Source organism: Gymnodraco acuticeps, unplaced genomic scaffold (genome assembly GCF_902827175.1).
Source record: "Gymnodraco acuticeps unplaced genomic scaffold, fGymAcu1.1, whole genome shotgun sequence".
NCBI classification, from domain to species: domain Eukaryota; kingdom Metazoa; phylum Chordata; class Actinopteri; order Perciformes; family Bathydraconidae; genus Gymnodraco; species Gymnodraco acuticeps.
Window position 1 is genome coordinate 389,728 of NW_022991454.1, and position 23,841 is coordinate 413,568.

Consider the following 23,841-nt stretch of genomic DNA (forward strand, 5'->3'; position numbering starts at 1 on the left):
CCCTATTATAGTGTATATAAGTCTCTAATGAGTGACATATATCATTAGCTGAGGTTGTGCTGATTTCTGGGATGTGTAAAACTTGATTATACTGCAAATAAATTACAATTTATAAGGCAAAACACAAAAATATACAAAAACGGAAATGTCCTATGTGGGTCTCAGAGGGTTAAGGTAAGTAGGGAATGCTAGACGGTAGGGATACCTTGGGTTTGACAAGTCACTCTTCTGGTTAAAAACCAACAACACAGCAACTGCTTGAATGACAAACTTAAGTCCAATAGCCCTCAAACTAATAGGTGACATCACATGAACTACATTTGCTTCGTTATACAGTCCACAAAGTCAACTAAATGTTGTGACCTAATCTTCTACTTTGCAATTAGTAGAATTGACAGGCATACATTATATTCCTGCTGAGCTTAAAACATGCCTTTCGTTTAGGGGACTAGCAATTAAACAAAACATTATTGGAGGATGCCCTCGTCTCCCATAGCTACTGGGCCATTTACCTCAGCATGAACCTCTCCTCCTGCTGGCTGAAGGGAGCAGGTAGTGACTCCACGAGAGGCAGTGGAGGCGGCTGATCAGCATAATTTGTGCCTTGGGTTTAGGATTTGGCCGCTGAGCTGAACACAGAGCGATGGCACAGCAGAGGTCCACAGGGACAAGGGACACTTCAAGGCAGGATAAGGCATGTTGTTTGTGTTTGTTTCCTCTCCAGCGCTTTTGGACTATGACTGCACCTGCTCTCTTTCTATGTTTAAAACCCATCGACAACATGGCACGACATGTGCTTCAGAATGCCGCAGAGAGCGAAGACATAATGAGATGTCCCTCACAGCTGGCCAACCTTCTTCACACAATCATCCAGGGCATTGATTTGATGGGTTACACAATGGTCCCTGGCATAAAAACAGGACATCTCCGAGACAAAGTGTACAATAAATAGAATCACTGCCATGGCAACAGGAAATCTGCCTTATTTCTTTGTAAGATATCCGATCTAGCACATGAGCTTAAATTAACAATTTTAGTTTTTACGGTGGCTGACAGGGGCGAATGCGCTACAATGGCCCAAAACACTTATGGCGCATTTCCACTGCAGCGGGTAGTCCCGTTTAAGCGTCCTCAAGCGGCCAGGCCTGTTTTTGGTGGCCTTTCCATATAGTGTAGCACCGGCTTTTTCCGGCCGCATAAAATCGTGGTTCTATCAGGGCCAGGGCTGAACTAGTGACGTCAACGCTCTCGACTTCTGATTGGTCAGAGAGAATCGTCACAAGATCGCGCGCAAGATCATCCCTAGCGTCGCATATATATCTAGAAGCAAGCTTGCAGCATTTTTATATACAGCATTTTGTAAACGGAGGAGCTACAAAAATGGCAACGTCGAAGAAAAGCACACCGTGGTCGACCGAGGAGGTGACGACGTTCCTACATCTCATTGGGGATGATAAAATCCAGCGGGAGCTCGACGGGAGCCCCGCCTACACTGCGTTGCTACCCCAGGTCCTAAACTGTAATGGAAATGCGCCACGGCCTTGGACGGCCACGTTACATTAAGAGTACCTCGCTGCGGTTTAAAAAAACGATGCAAATATAAATACACAATATAAATATGTTAATATAAAAATGCAAATGTGTCATGCAAATGAAGAACATCTTCACCAACTTGACAACACACATGCACAGCATGTAGAAATCTTTCAAAAACGTAACGAAACAAGCGCAGGGATTACTAAAAGCGCTGCATAAACAAAACGCTGCAAGAATCTCAAAACAGCACAAAAACGGGGACTCTAAAATGTGACGCACACAGCTTGGACCGCAGTGCTTGTTGGCGTCATGGATGTATAATAAGAACTGGATACAGCGTGGGAGGCGGGGCCTCATTCATTCCTATGAGAGTTGCTCAATGGCGCATGATGACAAAATGGCCCAACTTTTGAGAGAGCGAAACGTCACAGATTACCCGGCATGCCTGAGAAGTACCCGTATGTGCACTCATAGAACATGCTCAACTTTAACCACGCCGCCCAAAAGGCTCGTTCACATTAAGCACGTGAATTTACGTACACGTAACAGCACCGCGCGTTCATGACAGCATGGTACTGGATTTATATTAACGAGGCGGCAGTTAGCAGCTAGCGGCTAGCTAGTAAATTATGCTAAGTTACACATCAATCGTTATGTACTTTTATATTACGCTGACATCAGGATCTAGTGATATCCAAGCAACAGAGCTTCATTTAGCATGATACTTGTGTGGGTTGTACATGAAACCACTTGGTAATATATAAACATGTATATGTTGAAGCCTGTTATGATCAATTGTGAGTGACTTTATCTAAAAAGTAAAGCTGATGATGGATTACTGTGGTGGAGTTAAAATAACAATAGCCTATTTCTTTTTGAAATGTGATGGAGTAAAAGGATAGTAACTGTGATTATTCATGTTAAGTAGCTCACAAGTAACTAAAACAATTGCAAGTGCAATAAGAAGCTACAGGAACGTTAATCTACGTCGGTAATATTAACTTTATTTAATACAACATTTACGGTACAAGATTTACATCATACAGCCCATGTAGTATAATATTTTACAAATGATGAATTACAGCAAACATGTGCAATATATCCATTATTACAGCTCCGTGGGATGGCAGTAAGGCGATATGGTCCGTTCTTATTGTGCATCCATGGGTAAAGAGAAACTCATGTAGTGCTGAACACGTAACATGAACGTGCCGGGGCGGCGCGGTCCCGTGGGTTAGATGCGCGTTCATAATGCCGAGGGAAATAACTCTCAGAATAACGTTATTAGCACATTTTTACAACTTGAGGAACGAATGTTTTTAATAAGGGCTATACAAGTGTTCATACTGGGTAGTTTATTTAGTTTAAAAAAAATTATCCAACGAGTTACAGACCACTCTTTCCCCATGTAAGTCAATGGGAAAAAGTGTTTCCGGGCCCAGCAACCTAAAGGAAGTGTAGTACTGCCGTTTGACCAGCACGAATATTCTCATCAGACTCCGGCGCACTTCCTGGGGGCTTGGTTGGCGTTCGCGATAATAAAGTTGGCCAACTATCATTGGAAATGTACCTAAATGTTAAGTTGTATGCTTATTTTAACAATGTGATTGCATGATTCCTCCTGATAGAGACTAACCCTGCGAGAGGGCCAACTTTATAATCCCGAACTTCAACAAGTGCTCCGGTCTTAGCTGTGTGCATCACTTTTTAGCATCCCCATTTCTATCCAGGGTTCCTACGGTCATTAAAAACCTGGAAAAGTCATGGAAATTCAAAATGCAAATTCCAGGCCCTGGAAAAGTCATGGAAATTCAAAATGCAAATTCCAGGCCCTGGAAAAGTTATGGAAAACAATATTTTCCCCAAAGTGTTGGAAAAGTCATGGAAATGTAACTTCAATTTGCATCAAATATAATTTATATTTGAGCTAATCGCCGATAATGATAATAAATACTGTATCGTATAGTAATGAAACGTAAAATGGCATTTAACTGACGAGGAACTTTGCTGGTGAGAGATTTGAGTTGCTTTAGCGTGAAGAAGCTAGTAAGCCTATATTTGATTTGTTTTAGATAGGCACAAAATGTTTCATTTGCAGACCTTATTTTCCTGTTCCATGTTCAAAGAAACCATTTTCAGTGGAACTGCTGAGAAAGAGTAATGTTTTTGGTCATGGAAAATTAGGTAAAGGTCATGGAGAAGTCATTGAAAATCATTGGTGAAAAAGTGTATGAACCCTGTCTATTGTGTGTTGAGCCTCTTGCTTTTGTGTTTGCAGCACTTTTAATAAACTGCACATGCTTTGTCAAGTTAGTGAAGATGTTTCTGCATTTGTTTTGGCGTATTTTTGTTTTAACACTTGCATTGTTTTTGAAAGTACATCGCATCTCTCCGAATGTAGCCTATGTGTTTTGGGCTGTAGTAGCGTGTGTGCACCTGTCGTCCACCACATCAACTAGTGTTGCAAAAGGTCTTTCCACGTCTAACAATATACAATGATCTTTCACCTAATATTAAACATAACTCTAAAGTCTAGGGCTACTTTTGGTCCATGAAAAATGTTATTTTCAAAATGAGATATATTGTAGGGAGGTTTGACCCTGAAGAGTTATTTGTGGTTTCCCCTTTAGGTGAAAGATAACTTTGCATAAGTCACGATGAATAAAGCTGCTTCACTCACAAAAGGAGTCGTAGGAGCAGCTTCAAAGGACAGCCCTCACTGAATATTCAAAGACTGAACAAGTTGTGCAAGTCAAACATGGACGTTTATTACACAGTTAAGATCACGCCCAGACTGATTTGTGATACTGTAAAGATGGATGACGGCGGCAAAGATGGTGGGCAGGAATCCCAAAGAGTCTATTATCATTTATGACCAGAGATGGAACAAAAAGCTGTGGATGGACACACATACAGTTATGAGTGTATTCTGTCTGATCATATGTTACTAGGGTTTTTAGGAAGTCATTTCATATTTTTTTTTAAATGCAGTATCAGTATAAATATAGAAAAATAACTAAAAGTTCAATGTTCCTTAGTCTTGTTATGTGGTGTTGCACTTCTGTTAAGTTTCACTTCTGCCAAGAATGAAAAAGGTGGTCAAAGACAGAAATATCCTGACTTTCTTAAATATGGGTTTCCTTCAAATGCCAGGTCCTACATTTCCCATAATGCATCTTATGGTACACTCAAATTTCCAATTGGTAAATCTGCAGCGTTTGTACCAGAGACTCGCAGTGACCTTGAACTTTCACCAGCTATTCCTAATAATGTCAGCCTTAAATCCAAATGAATGTTTCTGCCATATTAAAAAAATATATATTCCTGAAATATCTTGTGTATGAGAAGGAGACAGACGGACAGACAGAGAAAACATGAAAACATATTGGCACTGGCCACAGCTGTCGCACAGGCATAACAATATCTCTAATCCCAAGCCGAGTTAACCCTGATGACATCATCTGGGCTATGTTTTAGACTTTGAAAAGCTCCTTCAGAGCCACAGAGGACATCATATAACTGTTTTTACAAGGTGAGTGCATCATCTAATCAAATGAGTCCATTTCCTCAATGTTGTCAAATAAATCCAACAAATAAATGAGACCGCATCATCCAATAAAGACGTCCATTAGAGATTGGAGGATGCCACTCAAAGCTACACTTCAGATGCACATTTCAGTCTAAATTGTTGTAGATGTCTCTCCAGCTTTGTAAATATGGCATCATCAGAGTTAACGTTAAAAAGATGAGCATGCCATCATCTGCTGCCAGCTGATTTAGGGTAGATAAACAAAATGCAGCAGAACAAAGTCACTGCAAAGTGGAGCAATTGCACTCAATGATTGCTTCAACTGGCAGGCCTCATGTGTCTGTTACAGTTACTGACGTCAGCCAGCGGAAAAAAACACCCATGTCTCTTTTTTTTTCATTTAATGTGATTAATTTCTACACCATACAGGCCCTGGCTCGTTTCTCTTCCTCCTGCTGCCTCCCAGAGCTTAACCAGATACTGAAACTCCCTGGAGGGGGTCTTCATACTGCTAAAAGCAATACATATGGATACAGGCTATGATGAAGTAACAACAAATATTTTGCTACACGGACCAAGCAGCTCTCTGTCAATACAACAGTTATACTGCTACATCGGGGTCAGCGTTTCCGCCAGGGGGGGCGTCTTGCCGTCATTTGACGCCTTTATTCAGCTCGGGACGCCCTGAACGCGAGCCGAGGGCGTCCAAAAATATTAATAATTCGAGAGAAGATCGAGAGTTTTTATCGCTTGAAATGACGAAAAGGAAAAAGTACACGGACATCCCTCTGTTGGAGGGGCAAAAGAGTCTGGTGGGATTGTTTTCCGAGTCGTTTCCCCGACATCGAAGGTGCCTGCTACAGGACAACACGGAACGTGCGCGATTTGGACGCGATGAGCGGGGGGGGTTTTAGTGGAGCACGCGCGTGAGCTGCGAGTGCCAGAGCCTCGCAGCGGCGAAACTGAGGCTCCGTGGTAAACGGTGGTAACATGAAGAGCCGTTTGGGAGCCGAAAGAGCCGGCACTTTAAGAGAGCCGAGCCAAATGATCCGGCTCACTAACGTAAAAAGACAGTATCTATAAGGGACGGCTCGAGTCAAAAATGCATCCCCCCCGCTCTCGGGGTGGACGGCCTCTCAGCCCTGGTCTGGCGGAAACACTGATCGGGGTACTTTGGCATCATAACATGTCGGCAGTGCTGGAAGAAGTATTCAGATGCTTTACTAGACCAAAAATACCAATCACTTTCAAAAAATAAATAAATCGTATTTAAGTAAAAGTACATAAGTATTATCAGCAAAATGTACTTAAAGTAAAAAACGAATCATTTTGCGTTATGTGTGTATATTGTAACGTTCACAAGGTGAGTCGGAAACAGGCTTCTCGTTATTAGGCTTTAATAACTCTTGTTCTTTACAGATGATCACAGGTACATGTACACTTTGTGGGTTCTACCTCACCCGCGGGTACCCGACGGGTGACCCGCAAAAAAGGTGATTCGCGGGTGGTATTTTTTCAAACGCTTTTTTCAGGGTTCGGTTCTGGGTAAAACAAAGATGATGCGGGTCGGGTCGCGGGTATTGCATAATAAATATATTAAAATAATAATAATTTAGTTTAATGTTTAAATCCTCAGACCTCTTCCCCGCGGGACCGCGCATAATCGTAACCTCTGCAGCGCATCAATCTGCTGCTGTGTACATTCTCCACATTCGAAATGGCTGAGGTGAAGCTCTCTAGCAGAGAATACAGCATTTTCAATAACACTTCCTCCAGAGCGAAATCCAACGTCTGGGAGGCTTTTGGTGTCATCCTGGAGAAAATAACCAACATCCCACGCTTTTTGAGACAAATATGCAACTGCGTGTGTTAATAATTGCACGTGTTCACTGCTCATAGGCTATGCGGGTTCGGGTCGGGTTGCGGATCTTGTGCCGACGGGTCGGGTCGGGTTGCGAAACTAATTAGCAATATGTGCGGGTAACGGGGCGGGTTCGGTATTGTACGTCGCGGGTGCGAGGCGGGAGCGGGTCTTGAAAATCAGACCCGTGCAGGACTCTGCCTCACACTAACCTAACTCCTACCCCTACACATATATATATATAGCAGTGTCTACGTCACAACTCCCCGCCCTCCCCCGTCCACTCCCCCAACCACAGGCCCGCACCTCAACCAGCATCACTGTGCAGCTCTATGATTGGCAGAGAGACGGGGGATGCCTGAGTGACACCCTGGACATCCTATGCAGGGTCGCTACAATATAATGACATTTATATATGTGACATTTCTAGATAATATTGTTGCATCAAGTGGCGTTTTTCAGTTGTAGACAAACAAAGTTCTGATTGACTTTTAGAAAGCATTTAGATATTAGGACTCTTAGTTTATTTGGAGAAAACTACATTATTTCCCCTTTAAAATGTAGTGGAGTAGAAGTATGAAGTAGCATTAAATGGAAATACTCAAGTACAAGTACCTCAACATTTACTTAAGTACAGTAGGCCTACTTGAGTAAAAGTACTTATTGACTTCCCACCTCTGCATGTTATCAGCATCATCATTTGATATTAATAATCGTGTAGTGCCACACTGTGACAACAATATGCATTTTTAATCACCCAATTACAAAGCAGTGGGACGTGGACATGCTGCAAAAATGCTGCAAATTTGCAACAAAAGCGTTCACCCTCGGCCTCTCCCAGACGGAGTCATTCTCTGATTGCAGGCGTCACGGCGTGGTATTACAATAATGAGAAGAAGGGGTTGCAGGGTCGCATCAAACAGGGTGAAACACAACATGAACCGCTTCTCCTAAAATACAGAGCTATGGAGACGCGTGCTCAAGCAGAACAAAAATAACAACATGGTCGCAGACTCCAAAAGTCAACTGAGAGAAACAAACACACAATTTGGTCCTATTAGAATACACACATTTTCTGATTTGCGAGGGGAATCTTTGAACTCTCCGCACAGAGACGAGCAAAAAGCAACTCGTGCCTCAGTTAAACTACTGACATCTCCCATTGTGTTTCAGTTCTCCCATATCTGCTCCAGGCTCCCAGAATCCTCTGTTCAACTGCTTCCTTTACAGGACAGGATGCACATGCTCTGTGTCTCAGAGCCTCGGGTGGGGGCAAAGCAGGGACGCTACACACACACAAGAGAAACATCAACTCTTAATGGAGATGCGCACAAGAGATTGCAGTCTTGAGTGCCCCTTTAAGGTCTTTCCCCATTAGAAAATAGAGGTCGGCACCATTAGGTCGGCACCTAAACACAGTTATCGTGTAGTACAGACCTACAGAGTGTGGCTGGGTCACACTGGCAGCCCATTAATGCGCTTGGCTTTGAGAAAGACAGAGGCTGACAGCCGCTCAGCTCCTCCTGCTGCCTCTGATCCACAGTGACACACAGGAGGGGGACTGGACTGCACATTTGAAGGAAATCTTGAAGGTGTGGTGGTTTTTGTGATGTAGCCACATTGAGATAATCCATTCCCCTTCCCTTTGACTCTGCAGACAGTAATTAGCATATATTTCCAGCGTGCTCTGACATTGGCCTATCAGACGGAGAGTGAGTGTGCATGAAAGCAGCACCGCGCTCTGCCTTTGTGCATCAGGACTGGGGTGTGTCAAGCCTGATCTGCACCCAGACTCTACTTCATTGTCTCTTTAAAGCTAACTGTAGGAGCAGGTAGGATGTCTTGGTTACATTAGAAGACATAAGCTAGTTGTAAGCTGCACAGTAGAAGTAGGTCAGATTTAAATCATAACTGTGTGTCAGTGGTAATGACAACATTACATATTGAGTTAGACATTCAACATCTTTCTGGCACAGGTCACTGTTTTGTTGTTCTTGCCCATTGCTGAATGAATAAAGGATGACACCTATAGCTGCATATGGAATGCAGCGCTATGCATGCATGTATGTGTGTGTGTGTGTGTGTGTGTGTGTGTGTGTGTGTGTGTGTCTGTGTGTGTCTGTGTGTGACCTAGTATTACTCTCCTTGTGGGGACCTACATCTGTTTATACAGCATGGGCGTAGGAAGCATCCTGAATGTGGGGGGGACATTTTTAATGGCGGGTGTGGGGGTCCTCCCCCACGAAAAAAAATAGATTTCCTGTATTCTGGTGCATTTTAAGGTGGTTTGATACTTTTATGTGGCTATACTAGCATGAGGAAAATGATGGGTACATTTTGTAATTTCATCCAGTAGTAAAGAAAGGAAATATATTTGATTATTAATTCAGAGCCGTCTTTGAATTAATAAAAAGCAGTTTAAATGCCCATTTTTTGTACATTTATATACAACAATACATATTTGTGAGTGCATTGAGAGATATTGTTGTGGAGAGTCATTTATATATAAATCGCAAAATACATTTGTGAATCCTTCTGTGAGCATTTATTAATATTGAGACTGATCTGACTCCATACCGATGTTAAGTTCACCTAGGAATGGTATCATTGACTTAAATGTTCAAATAAATGTCGCTCTTCTGTCTATATTGGTCATATGATTCCCTTTGACTGAAATGCTTCCTGTTCAATATCTCCACTGATTTCCTTAACATTCTGGGATGAGAGTCCACATCACAATTTACTCTAAACTGTCATTTCCCTTTCATCACTCACCTCAGCAACGAACCTCTCTCCACTGTGTTCTGCCTCTGACTCACTCTCAAGCGCCTAGATATCAAGAGAGGTGGTGAAGTGATAATTATTTATTGAGCAGTATACTCTTTCACATTGAATCATAACAAGTCTACTGAATGTAAATACAACTGACTCTAAAGTAAGTCCCAGTCTGTGACATTGGACATTTTGAAGACTCAAAGTCTCAAGCAGTAGAATATTAGCTATGTGCACAGAAAATAAATAGTTAAAGCCCCTGTCACACTGTCCCGAAATTGACACCCGATGGACACACAAATATGGAATTGTGAATTTCGCACGAAGATGGCCCCGAACCACACACGAAGGCAACATTTACATTACATTTAAGACATACAACTGCAACGAAAGTAACAAAAACAATTATGTTACAGTACTATGATACTGTACTGATATATTCAGACTTTGTTCTTTACTTTATCCGTCGTTATATGTAGAAAATATTACGTTTTCTCCGTAATGTTGTTTCCATAACAACAACAACTCCCTGTCAACTGTCCTTCAAAATAATATATTATATCCTTTTTAGTTTCACAGAACACAAATTGGGTTATTTACATAATATGTTTACATGATTTTGTTGTGCAATAAAACAACCCGATGGACACACGATAAAGGAAATGTTCAAATTCGGCTGTGATCGTAGCAACATCGGGCCATTCGTGAGGGCATCTTAAGCCTTCGTATGACCGCCGGTGGAGTTTCTCAGGCTCCGGCAGCAACTTCGTGAGCAGTGGCAAAATCTTTGGCATGCCAAAAAATTGCCGAAGGACCTTGCGAAGGTTCATTTTCGTGTTGAATTCGTGTGTCAATTTTGCCCTTCGTAAGGCCATCGTGAGGGCATCTTGTTATCATCGGTGCCATCGGGCATTCGCCCCAATCAGAGTGAGGGTGAATGCACCGATGATAACACGAAGATGACACGACTTGACAAGATGCCCTCACGAGTGCCTTACGAAGTTGCCGCTCACGAAGTTGCTGCCGGAGCCTGAGAAACTCCACCGGCGGTCATACGATGGCTTAAGATGCCCTCACGAATGGCCCGATGTTGCTACGATCAGAGCCGAATTTGAACATTTCCTTTATCGTGTGTCCATCGGGTGTCAATTTCGGGACAGTGTGACAGGGGCTTAACTGAATACTGGGATGGAAATTGCCAATAAGCACTCAGTAAAACATAAACACACACAAAAAGCTTCTGAATGATAATAAGTATAATTAAAACATAATGCACATTACCATTTTGAGAGATAGTACCTTAGTTAAAGAACTCAGAAAATAATCTCTTATCGAACTGAGGCTCCAGTAAAACACACTGACTGCGTCTCTGGACATCATGGTGTTTACATGAGCACAGAGAGATGGGGTTATTCATGTTCCCTGCGACGCCCATGTTATACAGTCACGTGTGGGGACTGGCTTCCCTTATGAGGACAAAATGGTTGGGGTTAGGGGTAAGGGTTAGGCATGTGTTGGTTATGGTTAAGGTTAGGATAAGTCTCCAGGAAATGCATGTAAGTCAATGTAATGTCCCCTGAAGTAATCTATACATGGTATGTGTGTGTGTGTGTGTGTTTGTGTTTGTGTGTGTGTGTGTGTGTGTGTGTGTGTGTGTGTGTGTGTGTGTGTGTGTGTATACACTATATGAAGGTTTCCTAGAGTGTACGTGCCAATGAGTAGCAGTAAAGAGGTGACACACATGGCCTATGTTTTTGATTCATACAGTTTCCATCAGGGCTTATGAAAAGCAGGACCCAAATGCAGCATAAAGGAAGAGAGGCACGTTTACAAATATTATGAACAAAAAGCCATTCAATTCAATTAAAGCTGTTGCCAAAAAAATACAAAAACTTAAAGAGCAGGCCAGGTAAAAGAAAGGGAAATAAGCAAACACACATGAGAGACAAAGCAGGATGACACAAAGAAACACAAGGAGAAGACAGGAAACACGAGACAAGACAGACAAGCATATATAGAGACATGACTAATTACATTATCAAGACACAGATGGAGAGGACAGCACATCTTTGGGGCAAACAATTAGAAAGGAGGGAAAACAGAAAGTAAAACAAGACGAGAGAAAATATATATTTAAAAACAGGAAACATTCAAAACAACGAACACAATGATGACAACAGCATTACATAACTGAAGGTGTGACTGGCCTGGTTGTCTTATTACAGCTATTCTCATTTGAATATTTATTTGTCATTTACAGATTGATATTTGTGTTATTGTCAGTCTGACAGCTGATACTAGCAATGTCCTGAAAAATGAAGGATACATATTGTAGATACATTGTGATCGTCATGTTAAAATGAAAATTCATAAAAATAGATTAAGAATCTTACTGTTGGGCTTCGAATGAATACGAGAGTATATTTCCCAACATCATTTTCAAGAACACTCGCCCTAACCCTAACATATTCAAGAAACAGTATTTGATCCTAGCTAAACTACAGAGAGATGATTTGTTATTGAATAAACCTTAGATATCTAGTGGTAACTTACTTTAGTATTCGAAAGAACACAACAGACACACGTACCTCTGAGAAATCCAAATGTTATGACAGTAACTCCCTGAAGACGAGGAAGGGGATTGCAACATACTACCTGATGCTACTTTAACACAGGCAACGGCTTGCATCATTATTTCAACAGGTAAGACTGAGCCCACCGGGACAGACGGGACAACACGAATCCTCCATGGTCCTGCTCTCATTAGACGGGCGCAGGGATACAGCTGCTGTTCTGATGCAGATCAAGCTAATAATACTTTTTTACCACCAGGAAATGTAACCTAACAAGAGTCACAAAAACATCTCTAATATCATGGGCTTTTTGAAAGAGAAGTCCATTGATTTCGGATGAAAATCCATTCACAAAACCAGAGATATCATCTTTGGTTTAATCAGAAATAAGAGGGTGTCAAGCTAGTAGTGGCTAATGTAGCCTTGAGCTGCTAGCCTTGAGCTGCTAGCCTCAAGAAGAGATAAGGGGCTTTCTATAAAAGTCATGTAAGATCACTTCTTTTAAAACCTACATCCAGAGAATTGTTATATTTAAAAACGTGTTGTCTTCACCCCTCAACTATTCCGTAGCAAATAGTCCACAAATGATTGTCAAAAAAAGTATTTAACAACAACTTCCAGCAACTCAATTATAAAGATGTGTTTTTTCAATACTTTTTGACATAGTAGTCCAACAAAATAATCAGCATATAGAATGATAATGTAAAAATCATGCATTGCAGCAATAAGGAAAACCATAGTGATCGATTGATCAGAATTAGTGTGCGTTAAGCGTAGCGGCTAATGTAGCCTTGAGCTGCTCGGGTCAAAAAACAAAGATGGATATGTTTTCGTTTTTTAAATTTCTTTTGACATAGAAGTCTAACAAGTTAGTCAAGTAAATAATCTGCATAGCGTGAGTTTCAGCTTTAAACTACACTACAGTGATTATTGCAACCAACAGGTCCCCTTCTTTGTTTTCCAGAAACTTCAATGATTGAGAAAGATTCACCAAATGCATCGATCACAGCTGTTTTATCAGCGTTTTATAAAAATGTTTATATGCACTAGGAAACCTGAAAAATGTGTTTGGCTATTGTTTTACAAGAATAGTTAACCTGCAGTTCAAAGCTTCCACAGTCTGAGAGCAATGAACAACCCCACTAACTGAGCACCAGCACATGCAGTAATAAAGCTGTAAAGGCAGCCCAGCTATAAGGTCTTATGGATTCACCTTACAATGATGGTCCAGTGCTCTGCTAAGCAAGCAGGGTGCTGCAGACGAAGCTATCATGTTTTCGACAATTGTTATTTTCCCTTCGCACAGCAGGTGACAGCGAATTTCTTCTGGGATGAAATCCCCAGGGGCACCGGGGGATTTGTTTATGCAGAGACACCGGGGAACCTGAGGACATGACGTGTGCTGCAGCCCTGCTGACAGGATAGAGGTGTGATCACACTAAAGGAAAGTTAACAGGAACATCTGAATTTAGTTCTGAGAAACACATCACTCCAGTTTTGAGGTCTTTATAGCGGTTTCCTGTGTTAAGACAGCACTGAATGGTTTGTTCTGATCTTCTGGTACATTGTGAAGAACTCTCAGGTCGTCCGGGACAGGTCTGCTTTCTGTCCCCAGAGTGAAAACGAAATATGGAGAAGCAGCATTCATTTATTGTGCCTACATCTGGAACTTCGAGAAAACTACAGGTCCACTGCAACTCACACGTCTTTAAAACAAGGCTGAAGAACATTTAGCTTTCAATCAAACTACTCATATCTGGAACTCTTGTATTTTGTACCCGTCTTATTCTATTTTAGCTTGTTGTAATTTGTATTATCTTGACTGTTTTAAATGTATTTCAATTGGTGGTATCATTCTACAGTACAGTTCTATGTCAAAGGGTAGCGAACAAACTCTTAAACATTTCCCTAAACCTATCCAAATGTGGGTTTTGACAAGATAATTTTTTTTTAAGAAAAGCAGCACATATTTAAAACTGAGAAGCTGGAATTTGTTGACAATGATTATTTGGCAATTTTTTAAAATATATCTACACTTTTCCAGATCAATTGATAGCCCTAATGTTACAGTAAATGTATGTTTCTTTTGCACTGTGTTTTAATATTGTGCTACATAAATAATCTTGCCTGACCTTGCCTTGTCTTACATGCGTTGTACACACAACAGATGTATACATGTGAACTTACATGCTCCATAATCTTTGCTTCATCCTCACACTTCAAATGCAACAATGACGACAACAGCTATGAGCACTGTAAACTGTAAGGAGCTTATGAAGAGCTTTAGGAAGCATGTCACTCACACATGTCTTCTGGGAAATGATGCGCGCTGCATTCAGGCTCCACTGTGACCTTTTTTATACGTGATTAGAAACTCCAATCAAGTGAGTGTCACCGCCTGGAAATACACTATATCCCATTTCATGCTGCTGTCATGTTGTCGGCTGCTTGTCACTGAAGTTTCTCTTCACTGTAAGATAACTGAGCCACATTACATCAAACATTGCCAGGGGTTTGGAGAAAAGGCTCTGCGAGTTGGGCATGGACGGTGTGACAGTGACATGCCATATCATTCCAGAGAGCTGAAGAACCCAGACAGATGAAGAGGGGTGAATATGACTGAGTGTGGGATTTTGAAAGCAGATTACTCAAGGAGATAGTGAAATGTGTCGTTTCAGCTAATCAGACTAAGAGCAGAGTAATCCCGATGAATGAATACTAAATATGAGTCATGTACAGTATCATCAACCAATAGCACTGGAGTAAACATGTCCTTTCTCACAGAGTGTAGAAAGGTTTGTGATGTTACCAGCATCTCACAGTGACCTCAAAGGCATCTCTAACTCCTTGGTTGACATTATAAGTGGCATTGTGTATGATATTCAAGTGGTTCTATTTATTTGAATACAATAATGGCGTCGAAAGGAGCCAGTTGAGGTGGTTCGGGCACCTAGTAAGGATGCCACCTGGGCGCCTCCCTAGGGAGGTGTTCCAGACACGTCCAGCTGGGAAGAGACCAAGGGGTAGACCAGGTGGAGGGATTATATCTCTTCGCTGGCCTGGGAGCGCCTTGGGATCTCCTTGGGAGCTGGTTGATGTGGCCAGGGAAAGGAACGTTTGGGGCTCTCTGCTGGAACCGATACCCCGAGACCCGACCACGGATAAGCGGGAGAAGATGGATGGATGGAATAGGTAAGTGACAACAATAGATTATGATTTTTCTCACATTATATTGAATGATTAGAAAAAGGTATACACAAAAAAAACATTTCATAACGTTAAGTCAGTAGGTTGTTACAATTGAGTTGACAAAACCGAGGATTAATGTTAAATGTTAAATATCCAGGACCAAACTAATTGAAATAAATCTTTATCTGATAACACTGACTATTTTCCAGACTAACATTTTTACATTGTAAAATTAAATGTTTTGAAAATGTTTTTTATGGTGTTTTTAACAGTATTGATCGCATTGTCCGTTGGTTTTGATGGAGAAATGCGGATAATTTGGATCCTCAACTATGACACTTAAAGTGGGGCAATGCTGGCAACTCCACTGTGACATGTTTACATGCACAGAAATAAAAAGAACACACTACAGGAAAGGGAAAACCCCAAAAAGCATACAGTAAAATAGCTTCTTCAAGCCTCCATTGTTAAAAGACTTCACTGTTAGTGTTCCACAAATATTTTTCCATCACCATCGTAACATCTTAATGTTAATGACATGTATTCTGCATTTCTTAAAGATTCAGTTTCCCCTGAACATGAACCCAGCAGATGTGTGATCATATAGCAACATCTACTGTATACATACTTCTGTCCACGTCGTTGTGCATGGACGATCCCGCGCTGCATACAGCAGTAAGGACAGCTGTCTTCATGCATAATGTGTCCTCTGAGAGCCCCCCCCCGCGGCAGGTGGACACCCTCGAGAGCCTTGGCCTTCCACCGAGGGGTCCCTCTACTATGGGAACGTCTGCAAACATATGGTGCTGAATAAGGATGTGCACAGGTTTCCCTTGAACGTGCCACCCACATGCTGAATTTGATTAAAATGCGATGAGGTCTCGTGAAGGCGGGAAGGTGGGCTGACAGTCATTATCGTCTTGTTATTTTCTGTCAGGCTGCAGATGCCACACCGAGGACTCATCTATGCCAGAGGAATGTCAAGAAATATAAACTACAGATATATATATTTTTTCTAGTTCTTAGCTGAGGCGGAAGAAGCACTTTTTTACCTGACAAAAGTACCAATGCTAAGGTTTTACAATCTCTACTCAAGTAAAAAGTCCTGCATACAAAATTGTACACAAGTAAAAGTATTCACATTAAAATGTACTTCAAGTAACAAAAGTACAAAATCAGAATCAGGGTCAAGGTATACAAAATACATATCAACAATATAAGAGTTAGCAAACATATAATAAGGGATGATTATTTTTTGCAGCCAGTATAAACATTAATAAACGGTGAAAGAAGATATTGTAATGTTATTACACTTTAGTGGTGTTAGTTAGTGAAATAGCAACCAGTAAAAACAGTATTAGACTGCAGTGTCACAATATCAGAATATTAAGTTACTGTTTTACAATAATGATAGATGTGTTCATTACTTTTATGCTGCACTTTACAAAGTGTCTCATTAACCTATGAAAACACATCCCGATGTATGTGTCAATTCATATTCTAAATCTTAAAGTAACTAGTAACTAAGCTGTAAAATCAATGTAGTGGATTAAAAGTACCACATTTACTTACAAATTATAAAGTAACATGAAATGAATACACTCAAGTACCTCAAAAGTGTACACACCTTGAGTTAGTATGCTGCACTCTAGTGACTCTCAGCCATGCAATGAAGCATTAACTCAAGCTTATAGTTAGGGGTGGCTCAGGCTTGCCTTAAACCACTAGTTATAGACTGCTATTAGCTATTAGCTTAGACTATTGGGGGGGTTTCCACCTTTCTCCTCTCTTCTACTAATTCTCCTTTTCTTTATCTGCATGCACTCGTGTGCCACACATGCATGGAACTAATTCAGCGCCCGGCAGGATTCCAGTATGAAAGGTTACGTCTGGATCATGAGTTGTCTGTTGCTGTGGTCCTGCCTGAAGCACCAGGGTATTATTTTGTATGTATGTTCACAATGTCATTGTTATCATTTGGATTGTCTATGTTGCTAATGAATTATCTTTTTAACCTATTGTACAAACTGTAAAGCCCCAAAAGTTTAATGTAGTGATATTGGGCTGTATAGAATAAATGTGACTGATTCATTGAGCACTACAAGCACTGAACATGTATACACATCTTTAATCTGGTTTTATTTCCTCTCTGTGTATTCAGGGTTTTGGGCAGAGAAACACACAGGTGTCTCTATTCCCCCACAAATAGAAACTTGTAATGGCCGTCCTCAATTTTATGACGGTCACAAACACAAACAAAAGTGTTTTCAAATATATTTCGGTCAATGCAAATTGTCAGGAGGACAGGAATGTTTTCAGCCGAGGTCAAATAGCACTCAGAGAAAAGGAAGAATATCATGAATATAAACTTCCATTATCACCAACAGGCGCTGTTGTTAGGCTGCCTGCAGATTCCCTCACATCCTGGCATTTTGTCATATCGTGGTGTTGCAGTTGGCCTTTTCCTCAATAGCCGACTTGTTTCAGTGGATTTATGTGAAAATATGCTCCATCGCAGTCCTATGACAGGTCAAACAGATTTGCAATAAAAATAATAAAACAGCAGAGATTGATGACGGAGCTGCTTTCTGAACGCTAAAGCACGAGGAAAGGCACCGCACCCTGCGACTACTGTCCACAATATTCAATTATTTCTCATCATAAAAGCTGTGGAAAGCATATTTGAGCTTTAGGAGGGTTCACACTTTTTAGACATGTAAATAGTTTTACCCTAATTTTCTCATCCTCACATGTTATGTTACTAACACATATTTCAATGTAGACCAGGGGTCGGCAACAGGCGGACCGCGGTCCGGATCCGGACCCAGACGCCGACCTATACGGACCCGGAGCTATAATCAATACATTAATAGGGGATTTTTCGGCGCCTCCCGCTTTTTTAACGCTGATTTGGGTGACTTGTGTAATTCGTGGAGAACCGAAGAGTTTTGGGGGTGGGGGGGGGAGTCCGTCCAGTCTGACTGACGGACAACTTCTCACTTCAAAAAAGAAGAAGAAATCTAGACCGCAAAAATAATTAAACAAGCAACCTGTTTTTCCTGGCCAAGGACAGGTTCCTTGAACACAACACGAGCGTAACGTGTCTTCACGTGGTATATGTCTCGTCTGAAAGGAGTGCTCAGAGAGCACCGGAACCCCGCTCCAGCCCTTCAAATATTGCAATACCCATAAGGAGCCGTACACATGCCGCAGTGTTTGCGTGACTGTGTCTTTAGTTGTAAGCACAGTGGCGATCTGTTGTTATTAGCATCTGGTTAGCTAGCTATGCTAACGAATTTAAAGAGCTTTTCTACAACCAGGTGGAAGAGAGCTCTCTCCTGAGAGGCTCAAATAACCTCAGCTCAGTGAGGTTAAGGCACAACTTGATATGATCATTATAGTTATTAATGAGACTAAATGAAAAACAGGTATAAAATACTATATGACAGTATAAAAAAAAGTTGTTAAAAATAACGAGAATAGAGTTTAAAAGGGGAGTGATTTGTAAAATATCCAAAAAGAAAAATATGCTTACAGTTCTATTTCATATGGGTGTTGAGAGATGTATCCATAGATCTCTTAATGTTGCTCTCAAAGTGCACCAGATTGATGCTTTTAACTTCAATATTTAAAAAAAAAATCTTCCCGGGGGAGCATGCCCACGGACCCCCCTAGAAGAGGTTAGGTCCCCCACCCCCACTTAAATCATGTTCACATGGATAGGATACTAAATACATTTGCACACATCTTGTGTCCATATCTTTCTGATTTGGTGGTCATGCCACACCGTGCACATGCATGCATGCGTGAGTCATGGTGAGATATCTGGATTAAGAGGTTTCTTTTTCTTTGCACAGAATGAAAGAAAGGCCAAATGAATGGGCTGTGAGTTTAGTTTTTTTAAGCAGAGGTTGAGTTCAATCATTTGTACGACCCTCGGAGGATGTTGTAAAAATTGAAAGGAAAAAGGTTCCCCACCCCTGCTGTAAATAATAATAAAAGCCCTTGATTTATAACTTAACATCTCTGTCTCCTATTGATCTGAGTATATTATAAAGAATAGCAGTGAATTGAAGCATTATAACAGGCCTTTGTCAGATGGTATATTACGCTGTTTTTTTCTGCTTTGAATAGTTCTCTCTTTTGGTCTGTGTTTGCATCACTGAAACCAATGAGCACCTGCATGTGTGTGAGAATAGCCCAGACTCCATGTCAGCCCAGATTTACAAACTCCTGGCAGGACAAGCTCAAGCTCAATTCTCACACTGAATTTAAAAAAAGTGAGTGAGGGACTGCAATATAAGAGGGAAAGAAAGAGAAACTTTAAAACTGTTCAATTGTCATGATGTGTAAAGACTGATATTGTTCTATAATCGTCTGAAACTGTTAAGTCATGATGTGAAACGGTTAACAAAGAAAAAGGGACACTCAAGCTGCTGCTACACTTTATTTTATTTATCTAAAATTAAGCACTTTTAAGATGCACATATTTTCAAAAGCTATTTTATTTATTTTCTCTTTTTTATTTTAAATGCAGCCCGAGAGGAACAGTACACATATCCACAGTATTTACTGTATATCTGTATAGTTCAATGTTAATTGACAATAAATATTGTTGTTTTTGAATTGTACTTTCTTTATTTGATTGGCAGTCAGTTGTTGATTACATGCAGACGTTGATAAAGCTACAGCTACTTCAATATATATCACACTAATTCATGAAGCAAGTTAGACATTTTGATGTTCCGGACCTTTGCACGGGGAGATTTTCTCTAACTGGACCTCGTTGAATTTTAGTTGAAGACCCCTGATGTAGACCAATGAAGTGACATGATTGAAAAAATAGCCTGATAATTGATTTATGTAATTGCATGAAACCACTGGATATAGAAATACAAATATATTGAAAAATATAATATGTACGGCGTGCATTAAAATTAAATATTGAATAACTATTTGCAGTTAATGATAAAATATGATAAAAATGAAACCCTTTCAAATAATGAAAGCTTTTCTTATCAATTCCGACAAATTATCAAACTGATAAGTTACTTTCTTTCCTGTATTTTTCTCCCAGCTCTACGTATTCATAGCTCCTTATATCTCTAAAAATAGACCACAAGTCCAAGAAGACACAGCAATTAGCTAACACAGCAGGACACTGTGGTTTTTATCAAAGTGTACTCATACAGGAGAACATTGTGCATTTATAAGGGACTATTTTCAGCAGTGGATTAATACACATTTTGTGCAATCCTGAGGATGTACAGCAGCAGTAGACACAATAAACTAAAGTGTGTGGGTATGTGCCTAGAAATGAATGCACACACACACGTTCCTTTTTTTAACAACTACGCCTACAAAATCAAAAAGTGTTTTCAAAAGGAGCATACTTCATGTTCATAGAGTGACGGCCCGTCCACACACAGGCATGAAAAAAATCTTGAAGAATCTTGATGCTGGGCGTGTCTGAAGCTTGGCGATTTTTTTGCGAGCAACGCGACCAACAACCAATCACATGAATCTCCCGCCCCCGACATACAAAGCAATAGCAATGTTAAAACGAAGTAAACTGGATATAAAATCCCCAAACAGACGAAAACCTACCAGTTTCACCCACTGTCTCTGCCACCTCCCTCCATGCCTGGTTCCTCCGGTTTGTATCCCGGTAAATAGTTCTGGTCGTAAAGAACCGGGTGATTTGCTACCGTAATTTCTCGTTTGGAATATGAGGAAATGAACTGCGGTCTGGCTCTCCCAGCTTGCACGCGGTTTGATTAGCTAGCGCTTGTACTGGCGGGATTTGCATAAACGGGATTTGATTGGCTGATGCCAGCTTCGAAAGCATCTGGAGCATCAAAAGTTGAACATTGCTCACCTTTTGATGCTTACGATGCTTGCAAAGCCATGCTCCGCTCCCCACAATGCAGTTCGGCGAAGATTCAAAATCTTCTATGTCACCCCATTCAAGTGAATGGGTGAAGCTTTGAAAGATTTTGTTCATGCTTGTGCCTTGTGTGTGGACGGGCCGTTACTGACACCAACAGAAATAAAAACATGTGTTGAAATTTCAGAGAAAAGGAGTGAATATACATGAAACATGTTACAAGTCATATCGTTCCATCATAAGCCAGTCAACACACAGGGAGATATATCACAAAGTATAATTACAGTTAAAATAATCTCTTCTTATATTTTGATATGTTTCATGTCACTCATTTTGAGTCCAATTTAAAAACATTTGAACAAACGCCTCAAATTACATTTGAATTTGCTGACTCACATTCTAGTCAAAAGATGTCCCATCCTACATTTAAAGGGAATCACTTTGGTTTCAGCGTGGCGTGGAAGAAAATATAATTCTATGTTGCCAGATTACCGTCAGTACAAGCAGAGGAAAGTGGCATTTAGATGTTACAAACGCAACGTATGAGGTCAACAAAGGAAGCAAGTAGGCCTACTGGCAAAACACTTATGCATTCCCCTGCAGATTGATTGTTTTCATCGCTGCGACTTGAACACTCTGACCAGCTTGGCGGAACGCAAATGTGTGTGTGTGTGTGTGTGTGTGTGTGTGTGTGTGTGTCCAACAGCTTGGCCTGATGTGTGGGGTAGCCTGTTGAATCTTGATTTTGAGTGTGTTGTTTCCTATTTAGATGAATATATTAATGTAACTGAATGTTGCATTTACTGAATATTACATTTAATATTGGGCAGCACTCTGTGAAGCCTGTGTCTGAAACGCATTGTAAACATACTTATAGTACTTTATAATCATCATATTCATAGTTATTTCAAATGATTTACAACAATTATCCTATAAATTATTCACATATAAATAAACACTGTCTTCTTGTATGCAGTATAATCCCTGTTCAAATGGATTGTAACATAATAACATAATAACTGGCTGGTCTACCTGCATGTGCCATCCGACCTCTGCAGCTCATCCAGAATGCAGCGGCTCGTCTGGTTTTCAACCTTCCTAAATTCTCCCACACCACTCCGCTCCTCCGCTCCCTTCACTGGCTTCCGGTAATTGCTAGAATCCACTTCAAGACACTGGTACTTGCTTACCATGCTGCGAATGGATCTGGCCCTTCCTACATCCAGGACATGGTTAAACCGTACACCCCAGCGCGTGCACTACGCTCTGCATCAGCCAAACGACTCGTTGCGCCCTCGCTGCGAGGGGGACCCAAGTTCCCATCGGCGAAAACACGTGGGTTTGCTGTCCTGGCTCCAAGATGGTGGAATGAGCTCCCCATTGACATCAGGACGGCAGATAGCTTGCACATCTTCCGGCGCAAACTGAAAACTCATCTCTTTCGACTCCACTTCGAGCGTTAGAACTATTAACGAAGCACTTTTATACTAATAAAGGACTGGCTTTTCTAAAGCCAGTTGAGTAGCACTTGAAATGTTTAGCTCTATGAAACCTGATGTACTTATATGATTCTGTTTTCTTCAAGGTTGTGTCTTCCTGGTCGAATGTACTTATTGTAAGTCGCTTTGGATAAAAGCGTCAGCTAAATGCAATGTAATGTAATGTAATAACAAATATATAGGAATTATAATGAACAATGATACTTATATCATAAAAGTATAATGCATGTTCGAGAAAGGCATCGTAGAGAAAGGGTTACCAAATATTGTGCTTTGCTGGTTTAGCATTTGTTTTGTTAAAGGTTTTTTTCCCTCCAGATCCCTATTATGAGGCTTTTTCTGAAACATGAACGCAAACATGTTTCAATTATCTCAAAGCAACATTTTAACCAGTTAATGTCAGGGTGTATAGAGCGAGATGAGCCAGTGTAAATTGAAGGCAGCATCCACACACTGTTTACTTCACCATCTGCTTCATGCAAGAAGGACCATAATAACAACCAAGTGACTTGTGGGTGTATCCGGCTGAATGACACGGTGATGGAAGCTTCTATTACATCTGAGGGATGTAACTCAGTAAAATGGACTTCTAATTGACAGCGTGTATTGGCTCTGTATATTAGTGGGGAGACAAGTGTCTTGAGGGGGCTTTTCATGTGCCTGAGGATGCCTGACATGTTGGAATTATTTCCCCATTGGTGTTAAAACACAAACCTTAATTGGATTAGTTCAGCACAAATTGGCAGATATGAAAAGAGTCAGCCAAGCTACTGCTCACCGTATAGGGAACAATCAAATAGGAGCCTGTCAGCCAAACTACTTGCAAATAAAATTCCAGATTGGCACCGAGCTTGCCAAGCTTTCACCTGGTAGAAACCCTGACAGGATCCAAACAATTACAATGCATTCTGGGCGAGCAGCATTTGTACCCCCGCGGACCAGTGCATGAATCAGGGATATCAGTTAGAAGGCTTTCAATTAGAGAAATGTAATCC

General features: G+C 40.9%; 1 protein-coding gene across 2 annotated transcripts in view; it reads right to left on the reverse strand.

The window, feature by feature from the left end:
- LOC117532968 (contactin-4-like) overlaps positions 1-23,841 on the reverse strand; it is a 203,317-nt gene that overhangs the window by 86,240 nt on the left and 93,236 nt on the right. Inside the window, exon 1 of one of the 2 annotated variants that reach the window (XM_034196590.1) lies at positions 16,089-16,179. The exons of the other annotated variant lie outside the window; for it this stretch is intronic. Coding sequence (XP_034052481.1) covers positions 16,089-16,155 — 67 coding nt within the window. The 5' untranslated portion in view covers positions 16,156-16,179. Of the gene's footprint in view, positions 1-16,088; positions 16,180-23,841 lie in introns of those variants that run through there. 2 annotated transcript variants of the gene reach the window in all.